A 17,939-nucleotide genomic window follows, 5' to 3' on the forward strand; every position below is an offset into this window, starting at 1 on the left:
ATTTAAATTTGAGACTTTTTTATGAATATTTAATTATTCTATTTCTATTGCAATTTTCAACCATTACTAGATGAATAAAGAACAAGTAGAGGTGGTCTAGGCAAATAAAGTATTACAAGCATGGATGCACTCAACATAGATTGTATATACATGAAGAAATTTGTGCATATTTAGAGAGCAAATTTTTTTTTACATAAAGAATCAATCAAGAGATATTAACAATGCAATACATGTTAAAAGTATACAAGGTGTATTAAAATCATTCATCCAAAAGGTAGTGGAAATGAATACATAACTTTTACTACAATGTATATCCTAAAATCCTATTAAAATCATATATTACAAGTATAATTTATAAAATATTAATTAGGTTATGTAATAATTTTTAGATTAAATTATATTATAAATTTTCATATTAAAAATATGCTATTTCAACACTATGCTTTCTATTCAATTTTTAGATTATATCATATGTTTTCTATTTATAATTAATTTTTACATTAAAATATACTTTCTCAAAACTAACTTATATGAAAAATTTTAAAAATCTTCCAAATTCGATTTGCAAAATAATTCTTACTTCAATCTGTATATTTTATTTGCATTGTTAGTGTCCTTACCAATAAAAATTTACCCTAGAAGTTAACATGGAGACAATTGGAAGACCTTTGAAAACAAAAAAATTACATTAAGAATGTTGTGTGCTCAATTGCTAGTGCAAGTGAACCTCACATCAAAATTAAAATTGTCACAGCTTAAATTACAAAGTCTTGGCAACGTCAGACTTCAAATCTTCTTTCACCTCTCACAAAACTTATTGCTACTTTACTTATTCCATCGTCCACAAAGATAAAGACTAAACTTGCCCTTAGAATGTATCTTAAAATCTGTGGAAAGTTTGAAGATTGGGTATATCACCACAACAAAACTGGAACCTGGTTAAATGGCACTCACCTTAATGCCATCAACAATGATGTAGCACAGCAAAAGTTCTACATGGTCTAGTATCTGAATTTGTACACTCTACAAGGGCAACAAGGTGTTGTACAATTTACATACAAAAAGCATCAAGATGTAGGGCATCAGAAGAGAGATAATAGAATTCGACCTTACAGCCTCTTCCATAGATTAGGTGAACAGATCAGCTCATGATCATGAAGAGAAAAACACAAGAAAGAGGTCTCTACTTTGGCTCAACCACTATGCAAAAGTGGTGGCAGCCTACTTCAAGAATTGAAGGGGTACCACGAGCACGCTTCGAAGCTGGTTCAGCAATTTCTGTCCAGTGATCACTCGTCCAAATCTGAAAGGCATGGCATTGATTTAATCCACAACGTCTTGAACAAAACTGCTGGGAGTCCCAGCTGAAGACAAGGTTTGATTTGTTAAGCCGTGATGATGACCCAGTAAAATCTCAACCCACTAAGAGCTGTGCCATGTACAGAATTAAGCATCTGCTGAAGCTACACAAACTTACACCTAAAATGATCGAGAGTAGCATAGGAAACAACGTGTAGAGGAGAGATTCTAGATTCTGTAGCACCCTGTCTCCACATGCTGACTGCTTCAAAACGAGGCACTCGATGACTGCTTCTCCGGTCTAATTCAAATTACACATTACCAGGAAGCAACTTTGAACCTGCAATCACATGTCGCAAGCTCATGATCAACGCGCCAACCTAATTACGATGCCGGTCCCTCCTTCTCAACTTCCTCTGCTTGTGTTTATTCATCTTCTTCTTCCTCTTGCGCTTCACACTACTAGCTTCCCAGCCCTCTCCCTCCTCGTGCTGCGTGGGCATGTACATACCTGATTTCAACCGTAGCCCTAATTCAAAATCCCACGAAGGTTTCGAAGGCTCAGCATCCGAACCTCGATCTATAGAGAGCTTTGTCGCATCCTGTGCCCGAACCCTGGCAGCATCACTCGCCCGATCGAACGACAGAAACGGCGAATCGGGTTGTTTGAAAAATATCCCGTAGCTGTTTCTCACCAAGTTCGGAAAAGACACCCCGGACTCCCACTGCGATGCCGGAGAAGAATCCAAGAACCTCTTCCCCGCCGCTACCATACCCTTCCGAGGCGCATCAAAAGAGAGAGGGACGCGAGGGAGCAGACCAGGAAGCTGGCTTTGCTTGACGGCAGGCCAAGGGACGGGGAGATGGCGCTGCAAAAGGCGGAGCACCAAATTTGCTGTGCGAGATTCCATCACAAACACGACACTGCAATGCAATCAGACCCCACACACACCACGAAGTGAATGAATCTCTCTCTCTCTCTCTCTCTCTCTCTCTCGCGAAGCCCTAAATCGGATTCTGCACCACCGTTTGCACATCCTCGCCCACGCTCGACGAGGAGGCCCAGCCCCAAGTGCATCCCCGTGCCCATGTTGGATGAATGTTAGGTGGATTGGATGAAATTTATTCGTCTATTTTGGCTTACGTAGCTTCTTTGATATTTCGCAAAACATCAATCCTCCCTCATAATGTCGGTGTATATAAAACATTAGAAGTTTATATCCATCTTGTGTTATATTAATCAACTACGTTGTTTTGATGATATGTAATGTGCTTTTTCAACCCTTGCATAATTTCATATCTTAAAGGTTTTTTTGTGTTTATTCCCTTGAATTACAATTGCACCCATAATTGAAGTCCATAATATTAGGGGAATGTCAAATAGATCCAAGCTTTTATTAAATTGGCTTACTTATCATGAAAAAGATTTATAAATATATAAATATATATATATATATATATATATAACAAAATAACCACTAGCTTCATTTTTCCACTATTAGATCCAAAAACAATGAAAACCAACCATTTTCCTCATTCTTCATCATGGGTATGTCAATTTAGTAAAAACCATGGTCTATTTAACATTCCCCTAATAGTACTGTTTGTTTCTTTTATCCTCTTCCCCATCTAAGATTTTTACAAATATAAAAAATTAATAAAAAAAATTAAAAAATATGAAAAACACGTGAAGATAGATATTCAGACAATTTCTTACTTTGCGAAGAAAGAAAAAATAGACAAATTAGTATGTTCAAGAAAATGACTTGTTAGGCAGGAAAAAGAGTCGAACCTTACCTCAGCAGGGGTGACGTCAACTATCGAGCTGGACTAGGACAACATTTTCTACACGTGTCACACGATGACCGATCCACTGGAGCGGATATAGGTTCCCTGTGGTGACAAGGATTTGGATGGCGGAAGGTGCCCCATCCCCGCTCACACCCACCGTCGCCGTCGCCGTCTCGTGGCCATGTTAATTGCCGTAGCCGTCACCGTCGTGAGGGGGGGGGGGTCTTACCGGCACCTGCAGCAGCAGCAGCAGCAGCATCGATCATACAACATCAGTGTGATGCGATGCAGTCAGTCGCACACACAGAAAGACAGACAGACAGCCTCACAGGTCCACACCACCATATTCGTCGTCTTGGACAGTGCTGTGCTGTGCCTGCCTCACTCCGAAGCCTCAGGAGGGGGAGGGGGAAGAGTTGCTGCCCTTGTGGATGCTGCTTTGAATGTGTCCTGCAACACTCGCGGACCGCTGATGCACTACGGAAGCACTGATTTGGCTGTAGTGAAGCCGGAACGGGGGGAGTGAATGGGCGAATCATCGCGTATGTAGCGCGGTAGAGGACTTGCTCTGTCGGCGCGATTCTGTTCATGAAGCGAGGTGAATTAGGTGTTTTAACACAATTGAGGCTGGCTGGCTGGCATTTTATTTTATTTTTTAAATTTTTTTTGTTTGGCGGTGGTTGGAAAACCTTGTGTTGTAGATTTTTTTGCTCGTAGCGGTCGTTGGTCTGGGAATTTGGTAGCTCGGTAGGGACGTTAGAGTATTGTACCGGCGGTTTGGTGCAGTGATAGTCAAAATTAAAATGGTAGGGTAGGTGATTGGGCTTCGGGCTTGTCTTAACGTGGAGCATTAAGTGGTGGTGTTTTGTTAGTGTTAGGGTTTTGTTACGGTCGCACTTTGGAGCAGTGGATTGGTTCAGTGGACATCATTGTGGTGTCTTGGGAAGGCTCCCTGTTGCTACGTCGCTGCTTCCTCCATTGATCTACCTCTTTTCTCTGGAGGGCTTTGGATGATGTCGTGATATTTGCATCGATTTATAGGTCAGTGTTATGAATTTGAGCTGTGGTGGTGTTGTTGTTTGTATATAAACTGGGAATGGTATTGTCACCGTGTAGTAATAGAAAACTTCCACTGTGCAATAGTCTGAGGGGTATGGGGCACGTGAGAGTGACGAATGACGCCAAGAACGAGGGGGCCGGAGAGCATGCCAACTTAAGAATCGTAGAGACCTGAGAGACTGAGACCTGAGTGTAAAGCTGTTCCTCATCTCTTATTTCTCCATCTGAATCCATCACCCTTCCTAGTCTCTATCTCCTTCATTCTTATGCTCTGATGGCATTCTTGCAATTCTTCTCAATAGGAACAAATCCTTTTTCAGCCAACAATGTAGTTGTAGTATCTGGGATTGCAGTGATAGCTGAAAACCCTTCCCTATATGGTGGAAACGTGCTGCAATGATTTCATGATGTTGTCTGTTCAGAATTCTCAATTAGTTACGTGCCCGAAGGCATAGCCAAGAAATCTTGAGCGAGAGAGAAAGGAGATAAGATTCGAGAGTGGAAGAATATAGTCGAGAATCGGTTTCTCGGCACAATTGAAGGTCTAGGGTTTCTATCACGAGTTTATGCGTTTGTAACGTGGGTGAGTACTACACTAGAGTGTAGTGATTGATCTTCTCTCTGAAAATAAGTTTTAAAGTGAAAGTTTATGGAACAGTTTGCTGCATATGATTCTTAGTGAGTCTACTGGAGGCTGTTGTAGTGATCAATTTTGTTTATTCAGGAATCCTCTGTATTTGTGCTGTCTAATGCGTTAACGGTACTGTTGTTTGCTAGTCATTTGAGACTGGGCGTGTGAGGAAAATACCGGCTTAATGATCTTTCTATGAAATTCATTCTTTGTCACTTCATTTAATTTGTTGAAGGATAAGGTAGTAGCTATTGCGAGGACCGTATAACTTTTATAATTCTTTCTGTGACCGTTGAATGACTTCTGAAAGTTTATAGATTTTAGTGGTGGTGCTGGAAATTGTTACTCGGTGCAATGTCCTTACTAAATTAGCTGGTCGTCTGTTCTGTGTGGACCTTGCGGAATTTGAATATTTGTTATTCTTTTCTGATTTGAAGACAGAGTTGTGCACAGAATGAAGTAGGATCATGAATCGGCTGCCTATTCTTAGAAGTTGGTAGGTTTGGCTCTAATTACAACTTAACGATCTATTCAGAAGCTTGTATTGCCTGAGTGTGGACCTATCGTTGAGATCTTTCTGTTGGAATTGAGTGTGACATGTGAGGTGTGAAGGCAGTTTCAGTTACAAATTATCCACGTCTTTGTCTTGTTTCCTTACAGCGAATTGTGACCATTATCTTTCTATTTTATCTTTTACCCTTTAGCGGCGCGGTTAGTTTTTCAAATCTATCTGTCTAAACTTCACAAAATTTAGGGGGATGCTAGTTTTCCTGCTTGCTTCTTCCGCCGGATTGCCGGACATATTTTCTAATTTTTGTGATATGTTAAGATAAGCCTTCGGACGGTTGTATTTATCCACGTTTAGTTGCTCCACTGATGGCTTTCAACTTCATTAATTGATAAAGGCACCTTGCACCGTGAGTTTCGATGATCTGTATACTTGCTTTTTATTTCAGTAAGACCTGTTTCCATTTGGGCAGTTGTTCAGTGGAATGAAATTTCCTGTTCTCTCTGTTGGAGCACCGTTTTGTTTATCCAATGGATCGATTCTCGTTTCTTTTAGGTGTCAAAAATCTTGTTTCTTTTCTTGAGGAGTTTCGTGCTATTTGACAAGATTGTATGCAACTCATGACATTCGTAATCATACATGTCAACTTTGAAAGTTGTAATTTTCAAGCCTTTTGTTACTTCTCAGTCTGTGTATTAAGATGACTGTACCCCACCTTTTCCATCTTCATTTTTACGTCTTATTGGGATCACTTTTTGGCAACATCCAATGCACTTATCTTGTACTCTGCTCTCATTGGTCACGAATGGTAGCTATACTTGATTAAATCAGTGTTTAGTGTTTGCAGGACTGAAGCATGGAGGGGAGTAATATTTACGACCGTGCCTTGTGGGTGGCACTGGCCATATCTGCTGGTGTCGCAGCTGGAACAGCGGCAGCAGTTACAGCCAGTGCATTTCCATATGCATTCGGTGCTGCCTTTACCGCTTTAAAGTCCAAGAGGAAGAAGGAGTCACGGGAGCATCGTTATCGATACAAATCTGATAAATCGAAGAGGTCGTCCAGTAAACCAAAGGATGAACAGGCTTACAGGAATGCTGTACGACACTGCTTATTGGAATGGAAGGACATCGATGTTTCCCTTGACAACTTTCCGTATTTTCTAAAGTGAGTAGTCTTTCCTTTTTCTTTTTGTAAGGGTTGTCTATTCCCCACAGAAACTTAGCGATCTGTTCAGGTCTTGAGATCTTTGGCTGTTGGACTATGTAGTATTAGTTTGTGCCAGTGGCTTGCACTGGTTAGTTGAAGAAGCTTGACTTCTCTTGAACTTTCAGTATCCAACGATACTGAATAACTCAACTTGCTGGATGGATGCAGTGAGAGCACAAAAGCTGCATTACTGGATTCCATGTATGTCTTTCTAAAGAGGCCGGAATTCTGTAAACACCTAAATGAATTGGGGAGTGTGAGCCCACGCATCTTGTTAAGTGGTCCTCTCGGTAAGATTTTTTAATTTTTTTTTATTGATGTGCGATTTTTTAATTGTCATAAAGCTTCAAACCAATTATAACTTCAATACAATAGCACATGGGAAAACTTTGTAGTCGTTTGCGTTGATGAAGAATTTTGATCTGCATTCATAATAATAAGATCAACAGGAGACTTACTAGGGGTTGAAGTAGTCATATCTATGATCCGGCCGTCTAATAAATCCGTGTTTGTTCTGAATGAAACTTATCAACAGTGAGTTTTAATTTAATTGAATGACAAAAAAAAAAAAATGTTTCATTCGAATTTGTCACAATTGCAGGTTCTGAGATTTACCAGGAGACGTTGATAAAGGGTTTAGCACAGCATTTGCAAGTCAATCTTCTTGTATTTGACAGCACACGGATTTTCTTGGAGGTGCACTCTTCTCCCTCTGTTCCCTGTGTAAGCACACCATTACAAACTCTCCACACTGTCCATCTGACTCCAAGAAAATCATAGCAGAGGGGAACACTATTAGAAGAGTAGAGGGGTTTGGGCGTGTATTGTTTTTGTAGACTTGTTTTCTAAATATCCTCTGAGAATAAATTAGCCTGATCTATAGAAATTTTTACACAATCTTGCTATGTACAGCGTCAATTGAACTCTTGGTGTATGGAATCGAGGGATCAGTAAAAGTCATGAAGTTTTTACTTTCATTGATTCTCTGGAGAAAACATTAGAGTTGTTGGTCGACACTCAGTACTCAATGGGTGTTTTGCTCTAAATAAACATAATATTTGAGGCTATGAGAATGCAACCAGTGTTTTTTCAGCGTTGGGACTTCAGATTAACACAGATTTTGATGATTGAAGGCAAGTGAAGCAGTCTCTTCTGTTGTGGAGTGGGTAACCGACGCTTCCACAGCTGCAAATCAGCATTCTACGGATGCCCCTACAATACAAGTATTGGACGGTGTAAATGGCGATGCTAAAGATGCGGTATGTAATCCTTGAGTATTTTAGAGTCTTTAATCCGTCTGTTACTTCTGAAATAAGAACTGTATGTCAGTCTAGAGTTTTATGAATGGATTAATTTGTACATGTTACTGGCAACTTTGATATCGTGAAAATTCAGTTTTTTATATGCCCCTCAAGGACATGAAAAGACTTTGTACATTTAATTTAATTTAATTTAATTTAGTTTTTTATCATCAATGCTTATCAAAGCATATATTTGCAAGCACTTAGTTCCAGAGATTTAGCTACTGGTTCCAGAGATTTAGCTACGGTTACTTGAGTGTGCAATTATTTTTGAGCCTCAGGGTATCTTGTCGTTCTAATATAGAAGCAAAATGAATTACTTCGCCCTCCTGGATCATTGCAGATAGAGTATGTTTTTTTTCTAAGGGTAATCAAGTGTCTGAATACGAGCTATAAGTGCCTAATGTGAACTTTCTGTTTTATGTTGTGCGCAGACTAGTGCGCATACTCGACCCGCAATATATGATGCAAGGTCATCAGAAACCTCTTCCGAAATCGTGAGGGCAACACCGTCTACTGGATCTGAGGGTAGTGGTTTAGGACCATTGGTCCAGTTACGTACGAAAACTAAGGGAGACCCTAACGTGGATGCAAAGACTCTAGCGAATGCTGTAGCAGCCGCTGCTGCCGCTTCGGCTACCTCTGTTGAGTCTCGTCGGTCGCTTAAGAAGGGTAAGTTCACAAAGTGAGGCAAGTGATATTGAATACCATTTTGGAGGGTTGACTAGTTGGTAGCTATATTAGTGAATATTATTAATTTTACTTTGCTGACCACATTAAGTTGCCGAAGATTTGTATGCGGTCAGGGGATTGGTTTAGCCAGTTAGTCGGTTCGTTGGAAGTATAGACTTTTTTGGTATTCAACTGTGTTATGTTTCTATTGTAAAAAATGCTTCTCTTTTCGTCTTATCTTCGTTATCGGTTCTCTACTTCTTCTTTCTTTCTTTCTTTCTTTCTTTCTTTTTTATTTTTATTTTTTTGCTTTTTTGCTTTTTCGTTTTTTTTTTGTTCTGTTTTATTTATTTACTTTTTTGGGTGTGTGCGTTTCGAAAGTTGTTTTCTGTTTTATTCTTACGTTAACTTTGATTCCTACTATGCGAATGCATTTAATTTATGAATTTCCAAGACAGTGATCATATTTCACAAATGGTACTATTTTACATCATCTTCTGTCTCATGAAATCGACCGTATTTTATGAAATCGCAATTTTGACAAGTTTTGGCCTATACGCAGGTGATCGAGTGAAGTATATTGGAGCTTCGAGTTCAGGTTTGTCTGGAGGTCTTGCTCTGATTAGCCATACTCCCACGTCTGGGTAAGACCCATGCTTTGTTCATGATTATAAAGAAACTTGTGTGGTGTGATGCTGAGCAAATTTTATGTTAAAATGAGCAATAATTATCTCTTATGTGGAAAATGTGCGTACAGTGATACTTGTTTGTTCTTGCAGTAGGGGACCTTCAATTGGATTGAAAGGTCGGGTTCTCTTGGTGCTGGAAGACAATCCCAACAAAGTTGGGGTACGGTTTGACAAGGCTGTGTACGGTGGCAATAATTTGGTTGATCTATGTGAAGATGGCCATGGATATTTTTGCAATGGTATGTACGATTTGATTCATATTTATGTTTTATGTGTTCAGCAGATTATGTGTTATTTTATTTAGGATGGAGGGGTTGTACATGTAATTTAAAATGCTACTGCTTTTGCAAATTGTAGCGAAGCCTGAAGGGTTTGAGTAAATCTTGGAAGTTTCACCGACCTAATTTGTGGTGATTCGTGCTAAGGTGAGGAGCTTGAGTGTAGGAGGCAGCATTTTAATGCTGTTCTCAGAGATTTCAGTGGTGACTGCTTGACAGCTGGCAACGCATCTCTCGTGCAGTGTCGGAGCTTAGGTTGGAGCCTCCTGGAGAAGATGTTGACAAGTTAATATTGGAGTCTCTTTTTGATGTAAGTGCTTTTGAGAAAGGAAAGATTAATGTATTGCATCCTTCGTCAAATTTTTACCACGTCTCTATTTCAGAAGTAGATTATCAGCGCACATTAATGTACATCCTCTTGCAAATTCGTCACTTTGGAGGGGAGGATTGTGATGACCTTGAAATTGATACAGGTTCTGAAGACAGAATCTCAGAAGGAACCGCTGATCCTATTTATACGAAATGTTGAGAAGTCTATTATGGGAAACTTTGAGCGATATATTAAACTTGAAACTTTAAAAGATTTACGGTTGGTGGTCATTGGGTCACATACAAGTGATCAACAAAAGGAGAAGGTGCGCAAAATTGACTTCCTTCACATATTTGATATAGTTATCATTGTAATTTAATGGAGGTTATTAAGTTTGATAATTTTCTCTGAATGATTGTATTGTAATCTACAAGTGTACTCACACATCCTGCTCTCATTCTCTCTCGGTGTGTGTCCAAAAGTTTTGTTTTTTGTTTGATTTTCCCTTTTCATTTTGAATACGGTTTTGATGGTAATATGTGAGCTGACATCGAGGTTCTGCAGGGTAGTGCGAGTTCTTCAACTTTCACAAAAGTTGGGAATAATGTGACTGCCCTTTTGGATCTCTCCTTTTTGGTAAGTTTTGTTTATTTTAGAACTCTATCAATGACGATGATGTTGGCTTTCTTTTATCAAAAGCTATTGGCAGTTATGTTTTTGGATATGTCAGTATTCCACCAGACGCTCTTTATTAACCAATCTCTACTCTTCATAGCAGGATCATTTGGCTTCCCGCATGGAGGACCATAAAGGTGACGGTTCAAAGGCTTCAAAACTGCTTGTAAAGCTTTTTCCCACTAAGATTCATCTGCAGCAACCTCAAGTAAGAATAAAGAGCTCTGAACCTCCTCTGACTATATGTTTCACATACTTTCACTCTAGAAAATAAATGAGAGAGTTAGAGAACAGGGTTATTATGATTATTCAAGGTCAGTATTGACAACTCTGACCTGTTTTGGATGTTAAGTTGGTCATGAATTACCGGAGGTTGAATCATTTTCCTTTTGTTTAAGCATGTTGCTACGATTACAATTGTTGTCTATAGTGATCAGGGATATTATATCTCCCCAAACTATTCAATAGAATTTTCAGTTCGTGAAGGTAACGATGAAATAGTATAGGTCAATGTAGTGCCCTTGATCGGTGCAGATATATTACGGTTCAAGTGATTGTAAAAGTGACTCAATTTAAGACGTTGAGTTTTTTCTAGCTTTGTGCGGTTTTTGTTCATAACAAAACTGGATGAACAACACCTGATGACTTTGGAGCTGTTTTGGTGCGGCTATTAAGCTGTTTTCACCTCCAGGGTTGTTGGGACTTTTTATGTTTTTCACCTAGTGTACATCATTTCTAAGCTTCTTGTCGTGTCATGTGCAGGAGGAAGCTTTATTGACGGATTGGAATAGGCAGTTAGAACTTGATACGGAGAAGTTGAAAGCAGAAGCGAACAGACAGCAACTTCGCATGGTCTGAGCACAATTCATGACTTACTGGTTTGGTGGTCTATCAGTTCAACTGATCTTTTAATATAGTTCAGTGTCAGAGTCGTTGAAGCAGTCTGCAATTGCTGCTGGTTCCTGCAGTTAGTTCTGGCCGACCTGCAGTAAAAACATTATTATGCATTTCCTTATTAGCCTCGTTTTAACACGTATTAACCTGGCGTTCAATCCATGTTTGAAGGCATAGAAGTGTTAGTTGTCTTTTCAGTTGCCTGCACTGACGCTGGAGTGTACTGAGTGTAGTGCTGGTACTTTAAAGTCTTATGTTTCTTTTATGCTTAGATCGAATTTGACGACATTTAAGCTAAAGCATTGGTGTTCATAATTTTGGAGCAGGTTATGGGAGCTTCAAACGTAGAATGTGATGATCTTGAAAGCATTGATATTCGAACTCACATTCTCACTAAAGAAAGTATGTTAGCTAATTCCTTTACCTGCTGACCTTGGTTTATTTTAATTTACTGTAATTTTTGGTAATCTAATATTGCTTTTATTTATGTTTGCATGGTTCGTTCTTTCAATTCTCCTTATTTCGTTTTGAAATTTTGGCAGCTTGAATAAAATTCTGCAAGTGTATTTACTCGTTGCTATTTTTCTGAGGGGCCGCAGTGTTGGAGAAGGTTGTGGGGTGGGGTATTAGTCACCACTTACAGAAGCAGTCTGGGCTTGTTTCTCGTAATAATAAACTTGTCATTGATGCACAAAGGTGTGTTTTTCTGATTCATATGCTATGACTGGTTTTATGGATATCTGCTATTATCATCATTCGCTTAGTAACGGATTCTGTTTTTAGAGAAGAGGAATAGGATCCACGTGACGAAGGAGTTGCAAATTGAATTTTTTCAAGTTATTAACGGTTTTTATCTGTTCTCGATATATTCTTCATGTGGTTTTGTTTGTGTACGATCTGTGCGATGGATCGCATTTCTCAGTTTTGTTTTCTATTGCAGTTTGCAGCACAGCTTAACAGAACTGCAGTCCGTGCAGCGGAGTCCTGCTCGGAAGAAGAGTCTAAAGGTATGTCACTTTAAATGTGTTAGTTTTAATATTTCTGTGTTGTAGGTTATGGTGAGCTTCTTAGTACCTGTGTAATTTAAAATGCTTATTGTTTGCTGCTTAGTCCGCTCGGCCTTTCCTTTACTGAATAATCTGTAGTAGTATCTGTGTCTGGTTTTGTTTTCTCCAATCTGAAGTTGTGTCTCTTGCTTTATACTGATGAGAGATATCATATGGTCAACCATTTTGCGCCTGAGGTATAGAGAAGTAGGATTGACGTTGGGATGTGGATCAGGATGTTGTCACTGACAATGAGTTTGAGAAGATGCTCTTGCCGGAAGTCATCCCTCCTGATGAGCTTGGAGTAACATTCGATCATATTGGTGCCCTGGACAATGTGAAAGAAACCTTGCGTGAGTTGGTAATGCTTCCGTTGCAGCGCCCGGAGCTTTTTGTCAAAGGCCAGTTGACGAAGGTAAGATTCTGCTGTTTAAGCACAATAATTCCGTCAGATACGAGCATAACACTACTTCTGAGCCTGAATGCTAAATTTTCAGAACTATGTCTGAACAATATCGATTACTTTCACCACCATGGTCATCTCCATTCTTTTTTGGTCAATTTTTACATAGTGGAACCTTGGTTGAAGGCTATTGGATGATTTTTATTCGTTTATTTATTTTGACGATTATGATGCGTATTAATATTATTATTATTTTGAATGCACATCTCTTCTCTGTTTGTGCAGCCATGCAGAGGCCTTTTGCTATTTGGACCACCAGGTACAGGGAAGACTATGTTAGCTAAGGCTGTTGCAACTGAAGCAGGGGCTAACTTCATAAACATTTCCATGTCTACCATTGCTTCCAAGGTGCTTTTTGGTTTTTTCGAAAGTTGCTACGATGTTGAAGAGTAGTCAATGTTCAACTCATGAAATTATAATATATGTAGACATTTTCAGTTGCTCCACATGTATCATAGTATCAGTCTTTGCATGGATTGTGATTCTTAACCCATTTGTGGTCTCTACCTGCGTCCACAGAATTTTATGATTTACCTTCCTGCATGTTGCTGATAAAACTATTTCTACGTGCAGTGGTTCGGAGAAGCTGAGAAGTATGTGAAAGCAGTTTTTACATTGGCTAGCAAGATTTCACCTAGTGTAATTTTTATTGATGAGGTATGGCTGTGTAGAAGTCGTGGAATTCGTATGCATTTATGAATCATATGAGTTTGCCGTGTATTTGAATTTCATTGGCCTTCCTAACCAAGTCCCAAGTTGCTGGAGTAATCGTCGTTCTGATGGAGCCATCTAATGAGTTGTAATTATCCGGTTAATTTATGTTACTATTTCATATATGTGAATGTAGTATAAAATCAATGTGCTTTTAAGACGGCTAATTTCAACATCTTAATGTGGGTAGGTGGACAGTATGCTTGGGCGGCGTGGGAAAGATACTGAACACTCGGCTATGCGTAAGTTGAAGAACGAGTTTATGGCTAGCTGGGATGGTTTGCGTACCAGAGAAAGGGAGCGCGTGCTCGTTTTAGCAGCGACCAATCGACCATTTGACCTTGATGAAGCTGTTATCCGGAGGTTTCCTCGCAGGTATTTGCTCGGTAACTATTCATTGAGATACGAGGAAATGATATGAAAGTGATCTTCACAAGAGGCTTTTCTTCGTACTGCTGGAGAGAGACGCAATGTAGTTTGTCACTATCTTGTCTGTTGCTGTTGGTTTTAAGCTGATGGTTAAGTGGCCTTGATCAAACCATATATTCTGTTAAATAGGCTGGGCTTTAACCTCTTTTCATGTGTTAACATTATCATGCTCACGCACTTCATTTCTAATAATTTACACTTCTGACATATGGAATGTTCGCTGTGCCGACACGTACTTTAGCCATCTTAACGTGTCAATTTTTACTAAAAAACTTTGGTGTAGACCACGTAGCATATCACTGATTTTTGTGCATGAGGACAAACAATGCTATTTCTGAATCACTTAATGAGTTTTATGATTTGTGTTGTACCCGTTTTATACTGGTATCTCTTGCATTTGAAGACATGGTATTTGATTTTTTTCTCTTAGATGAATCTGAATTTTGTTTCATTTGCAGGTTAATGATAGATTTGCCAGATGCAGATCAACGCGCCAAAATTATGAAGGTTATCTTGGCAGAGGAAGATTTGGCACCAGATTTCTGTGTAGAGGAGTTGGCTGCTGCTACTGACGGATACTCAGGCAGTGACTTGAAGGTATTTTCTTCAATCTCAACAGAATACAGACGTATCAGTCAAGTGCTTTTCCTATCATTGGTGTAATCCAATCATTCGCAGGACATTTACATGCTTCCACAGGAGATAATTAGTAGGTTGATGAAATCCCTAAGCTCATGTAAGCCGTAGGATTTCTATTTTGAGAGCCGAGGAATAATGGTCTGTGCAGACTATTCCGTAGGGGTTGATGTGCTAATAACTAATTTATTTTTGGTACAGAGTTTATGTACAACTGCTGCATACAGGAGGATACGGGAATTACTAGATCAAGAAAAGAAGGTGAGTTCTTCAGTGCCACAATCAATTTAGAGGTGATGGCAAGGCGTTGTTCTCAATTTGTTTGTGCAAATGGCCAGTGCTTTACAACGTGATACAGAGTCCTGGTATTTTGTTTTATATTTGGGAGTCTTTTATGTATGGCTTTTCATTCTGACGTTTTCCTATGAATTGTGACCAGGATAAAGAGAGAGCCAAGGCAACAGGCGTTGATCCTCCTCAAGTTGAAGCTGGAGTCACTCCTTACATTCGTCCCTTGACCATGGCTGACATGCGTCAGGCTATGGAGAAGGTATGTGTGATCTTTGGAATTGAATGCTAACATGTATGACTACATCAGTATGGACTTTCACTGCAATCTGCGTAATCTATGTCCTAGTTGCTTTTGTGCAATCTACAGTATTTTCCAGGTTGGGCATATTTGATTTCATTATTGGTCTGTATCTTCTGTCTTTGCAGGTAAGGTCTAGTGTAGCTTCAGATGCTGGGAGCATGATGGAGCTTCAGCAATGGAACGAGCAATATGGAGAGGGTGGAACGCGCAAAAGGACCACTTTAAGTTATTACATGTAATATTTCTGTTTATTTTCGGGCACTTCACAGCCCTTCCTTTCAAGCGAGCACAGCAGGCAAGAGCATTCAGGAACACTGTCACTTTCAGACTTGCCAGGTCATCGTGTGTAAAGCACCACGTCCTAACACCGCTCTTTCAGAAGCTTCGCATTGGAATTGTAAACAGAACTCCAATTAATGAGTCTGAAGGGTACAGCACATGATCTTTTTGTGCCCAGTTGTCGGAGGTTGTCAGGTGTGTCACCTCTTGACAAAGTTGCCGCTTTGATCTATTTGTCCATCGCCTAGGTGGTGCGAGGAAGCAGTTACTAGATCATCAAAACATTCAAACGCAAGTTTTACTACTTGTATTCCGTGACATGCAATCAATGACGTATCTGGTTGAAAACCGTTCTTGGCAACATTCTTGTAGGCGATTTGGTAGTTCATGATGTGATTTCTAATTATATTAGGTGTGAATGGAAACACCCAATAAAACAACATTACTTGACTTAAAAAACAATCCCAAAATTGCACCACCAAGTTCTCATTTTGTTTAGAAATAAAATAGAATTAATTTGGAATCCAACTGCATTGTAGCTCTATGCTGTGTTGCAACTCTATGTTGGGATGCATTGCAACATTGCCTTTTGTTGCTAACACTTGGAGGTCACCTCCTATCATATCACACTACTTCAATTCTTTGGAAGATGCTTGGGCTTTTGAAGTAAAGTACTTAAGAAAATGTTATCAATATATATTTCGGTTTTCTCACACTACAATTCTTTGGAAGATGCTTGGGCTTTTGAAGTAAAGTACTTAAGAAAATGTTATCAATATATATTTCGGTTTTCTTACTTCTTTAGTAGTGTCTCCAAGCTCTCAAGCAATATACTATTGCAAACAATTTCTTTTCACATATTGGCCATCTCAATTGGCTTCTACTCAACCTCTTACTTTCAAAAGCCATAGGTCTTCCTTCTTGTATTGGACTCCTTCAATTTCAAAGTCACTTGCATATATATGGACTTCAAATTCTATATTAAAATTGAGATAGAGCAAGATACTAAAGCATCTTTTATCTCTAAAAAGGATTTTTCACATTCCAAAACCTACTTCAAGGTTTTATTATCCTTCTTCAAGAAACTTGTGAAAGAGCTAGTAATCTTTGAAAAGTTTTTTATAAACTTCCTATAATAATTTGCTAGTTCCAAAAAAGACTCCACTCCTTTTTAAGTTTTTGGTATCTTGTAGTTTTTTATTGCTTCTATCTTCTTTGGATCTAGCATTAGTCCATCTCCATTGTTAATATGTCTTAAGAATATCAACTCTTCCAAGAAGAAAACAATTTTTTCCATATTGGCATAGAGTTGGTTGTCCCTTAGTTTGTTCAAGACTACTTTCAAATGTAGCTTGTATTCTTCTTCATTCTTGGAAAAGATCAAAATGTCATCAATATAAACTACTATAAATTCATCACTTTTTTTTACGAAAGATAGAATTCATTAATGTAATGAAGGTAGCAGAAGCATTTCACAATTCAAAAGGCATAACTACAAATTCATAGGAACCATACATGGTTCTACAAGTAATCTTTTTTATGGCTTCTTAGAAAATCCTTATATGACAGAAATTATTCTTAAGATCAATCTTACTAAAACACTTACTAATACTCAATCTATCCAATAAGTCATCAATTCTAGAAAGTGGGTAGTTTTTTTTTTATGGTGATCCTATTTAAGAGCCAATAGTCAATTCACATCCTCATTTTGCCATCCTTTTTGCTCACAAAAAAGACTGGAGCACTAAATGGAGATTTTTTTGCCTAATATACATTTTTTTAAGCAAATCACTAAGTTGCTTTTTGAATTCACTTAATTCTACTTGGTTTAATCTATAAGGTGCTTTACTTGGTGGTTGTATACCTAGAACTAATTCTAACTTATGATCCACTAATCTATTAGGTAACAACTTTTTTAGAATTTTATTTATTAATACATGTCTAAATTCCATCATAAGATTTTTGAGAAGTTTTTCAAAGTGTAGAGTTGTCTTCAACAACTGTCTTTTATTATAAGAGAAATTATTTTTACATTCAAAGTCAAAGTCACTACTTTTCAAGTATAAGAAAAATTGTTTTCCTTCTAACTCACTTTGAAAAACTATAGAGATCCTAGATTGATATAAGATAAGAAGATTTGTGAATAATAAGTCTACTACTTTTCGATTCTTTTCAACCATAACTACTCTTACTTTGAGCTTCTATCAGACTTCTATTTGATAGAAATTCAAAATAGTATTCCCTATGACTACATCTACTCCATTAAGGTTACACAATGTGAAATCTTCTTGAAACCTTATATTTCCACATTTAAACTTTAAATCTTTTATAACCAAGTTGGTTATCTCTCTACCTTGGATAAAAGATACCTTCATGTCCTTGATTTGTTATTGAATCAATTTTAACTTCTTAGTAGAAGTTGGGCTCATAAATGAGTTGGTTGTCTTTATGTCAATCAATATGGAAA

The 17,939-nt window shown here is 38.5% G+C and overlaps 2 protein-coding genes across 8 annotated transcripts; one reads left to right on the forward strand and one right to left on the reverse strand.

Annotated features, from left to right (window-relative positions):
- Positions 1 to 1,094: 1,094 nt before the first annotated feature.
- Positions 1,095 to 2,347, reverse strand: LOC112295201 (uncharacterized). The gene is made up of 2 exons (XM_024546486.3): positions 1,640 to 2,347; positions 1,095 to 1,303 (listed from the first exon to the last, which is right to left on the reverse strand). Exon 1 carries the CDS (start codon positions 2,208 to 2,210, stop codon positions 1,680 to 1,682), a length of 531 nt encoding a protein of 176 aa, XP_024402254.1. The 5' UTR covers positions 2,211 to 2,347; the 3' UTR covers positions 1,095 to 1,303; positions 1,640 to 1,679.
- A 1,017-nt stretch (positions 2,348 to 3,364) lies between these two features.
- Positions 3,365 to 15,833, forward strand: LOC112295200 (uncharacterized). 7 transcript variants are annotated; one of them, XM_090244252.1, is made up of 25 exons: positions 3,417 to 3,688; positions 4,572 to 4,732; positions 6,136 to 6,455; positions 6,666 to 6,787; positions 7,099 to 7,220; positions 7,631 to 7,756; positions 8,233 to 8,470; positions 9,033 to 9,114; positions 9,250 to 9,398; positions 9,680 to 9,747; positions 9,911 to 10,072; positions 10,312 to 10,383; positions 10,526 to 10,630; positions 11,185 to 11,274; positions 11,643 to 11,718; positions 11,916 to 12,012; positions 12,257 to 12,323; positions 12,598 to 12,777; positions 13,051 to 13,173; positions 13,399 to 13,482; positions 13,727 to 13,911; positions 14,424 to 14,562; positions 14,803 to 14,862; positions 15,041 to 15,151; positions 15,319 to 15,833. In XM_090244252.1, the coding sequence occupies exons 3-25, from the start codon at positions 6,145 to 6,147 to the stop codon at positions 15,430 to 15,432; spliced, it is 2,883 nt and encodes a 960-aa protein (XP_090100378.1). In that variant the 5' UTR covers positions 3,417 to 3,688; positions 4,572 to 4,732; positions 6,136 to 6,144; the 3' UTR covers positions 15,433 to 15,833. The 7 variants fall into 7 exon arrangements, with proteins under 7 accessions (XP_024402249.1, XP_024402253.1, XP_090100380.1 ...); XM_090244253.1 differs by lacking the exon at positions 3,417 to 3,688 and adding an exon at positions 3,969 to 4,131 and having other exon boundaries at positions 7,099 to 7,193; XM_024546481.3 differs by lacking the exon at positions 4,572 to 4,732 and having other exon boundaries at positions 3,365 to 3,688.
- The last annotated feature ends 2,106 nt before the right edge of the window (positions 15,834 to 17,939 follow it).

This window comes from Physcomitrium patens, chromosome 18, assembly GCF_059467195.1.
Source record: "Physcomitrium patens ecotype Gransden chromosome 18, ASM5946719v1, whole genome shotgun sequence".
NCBI classification, from domain to species: Eukaryota; Viridiplantae; Streptophyta; class Bryopsida; order Funariales; family Funariaceae; genus Physcomitrium; species Physcomitrium patens.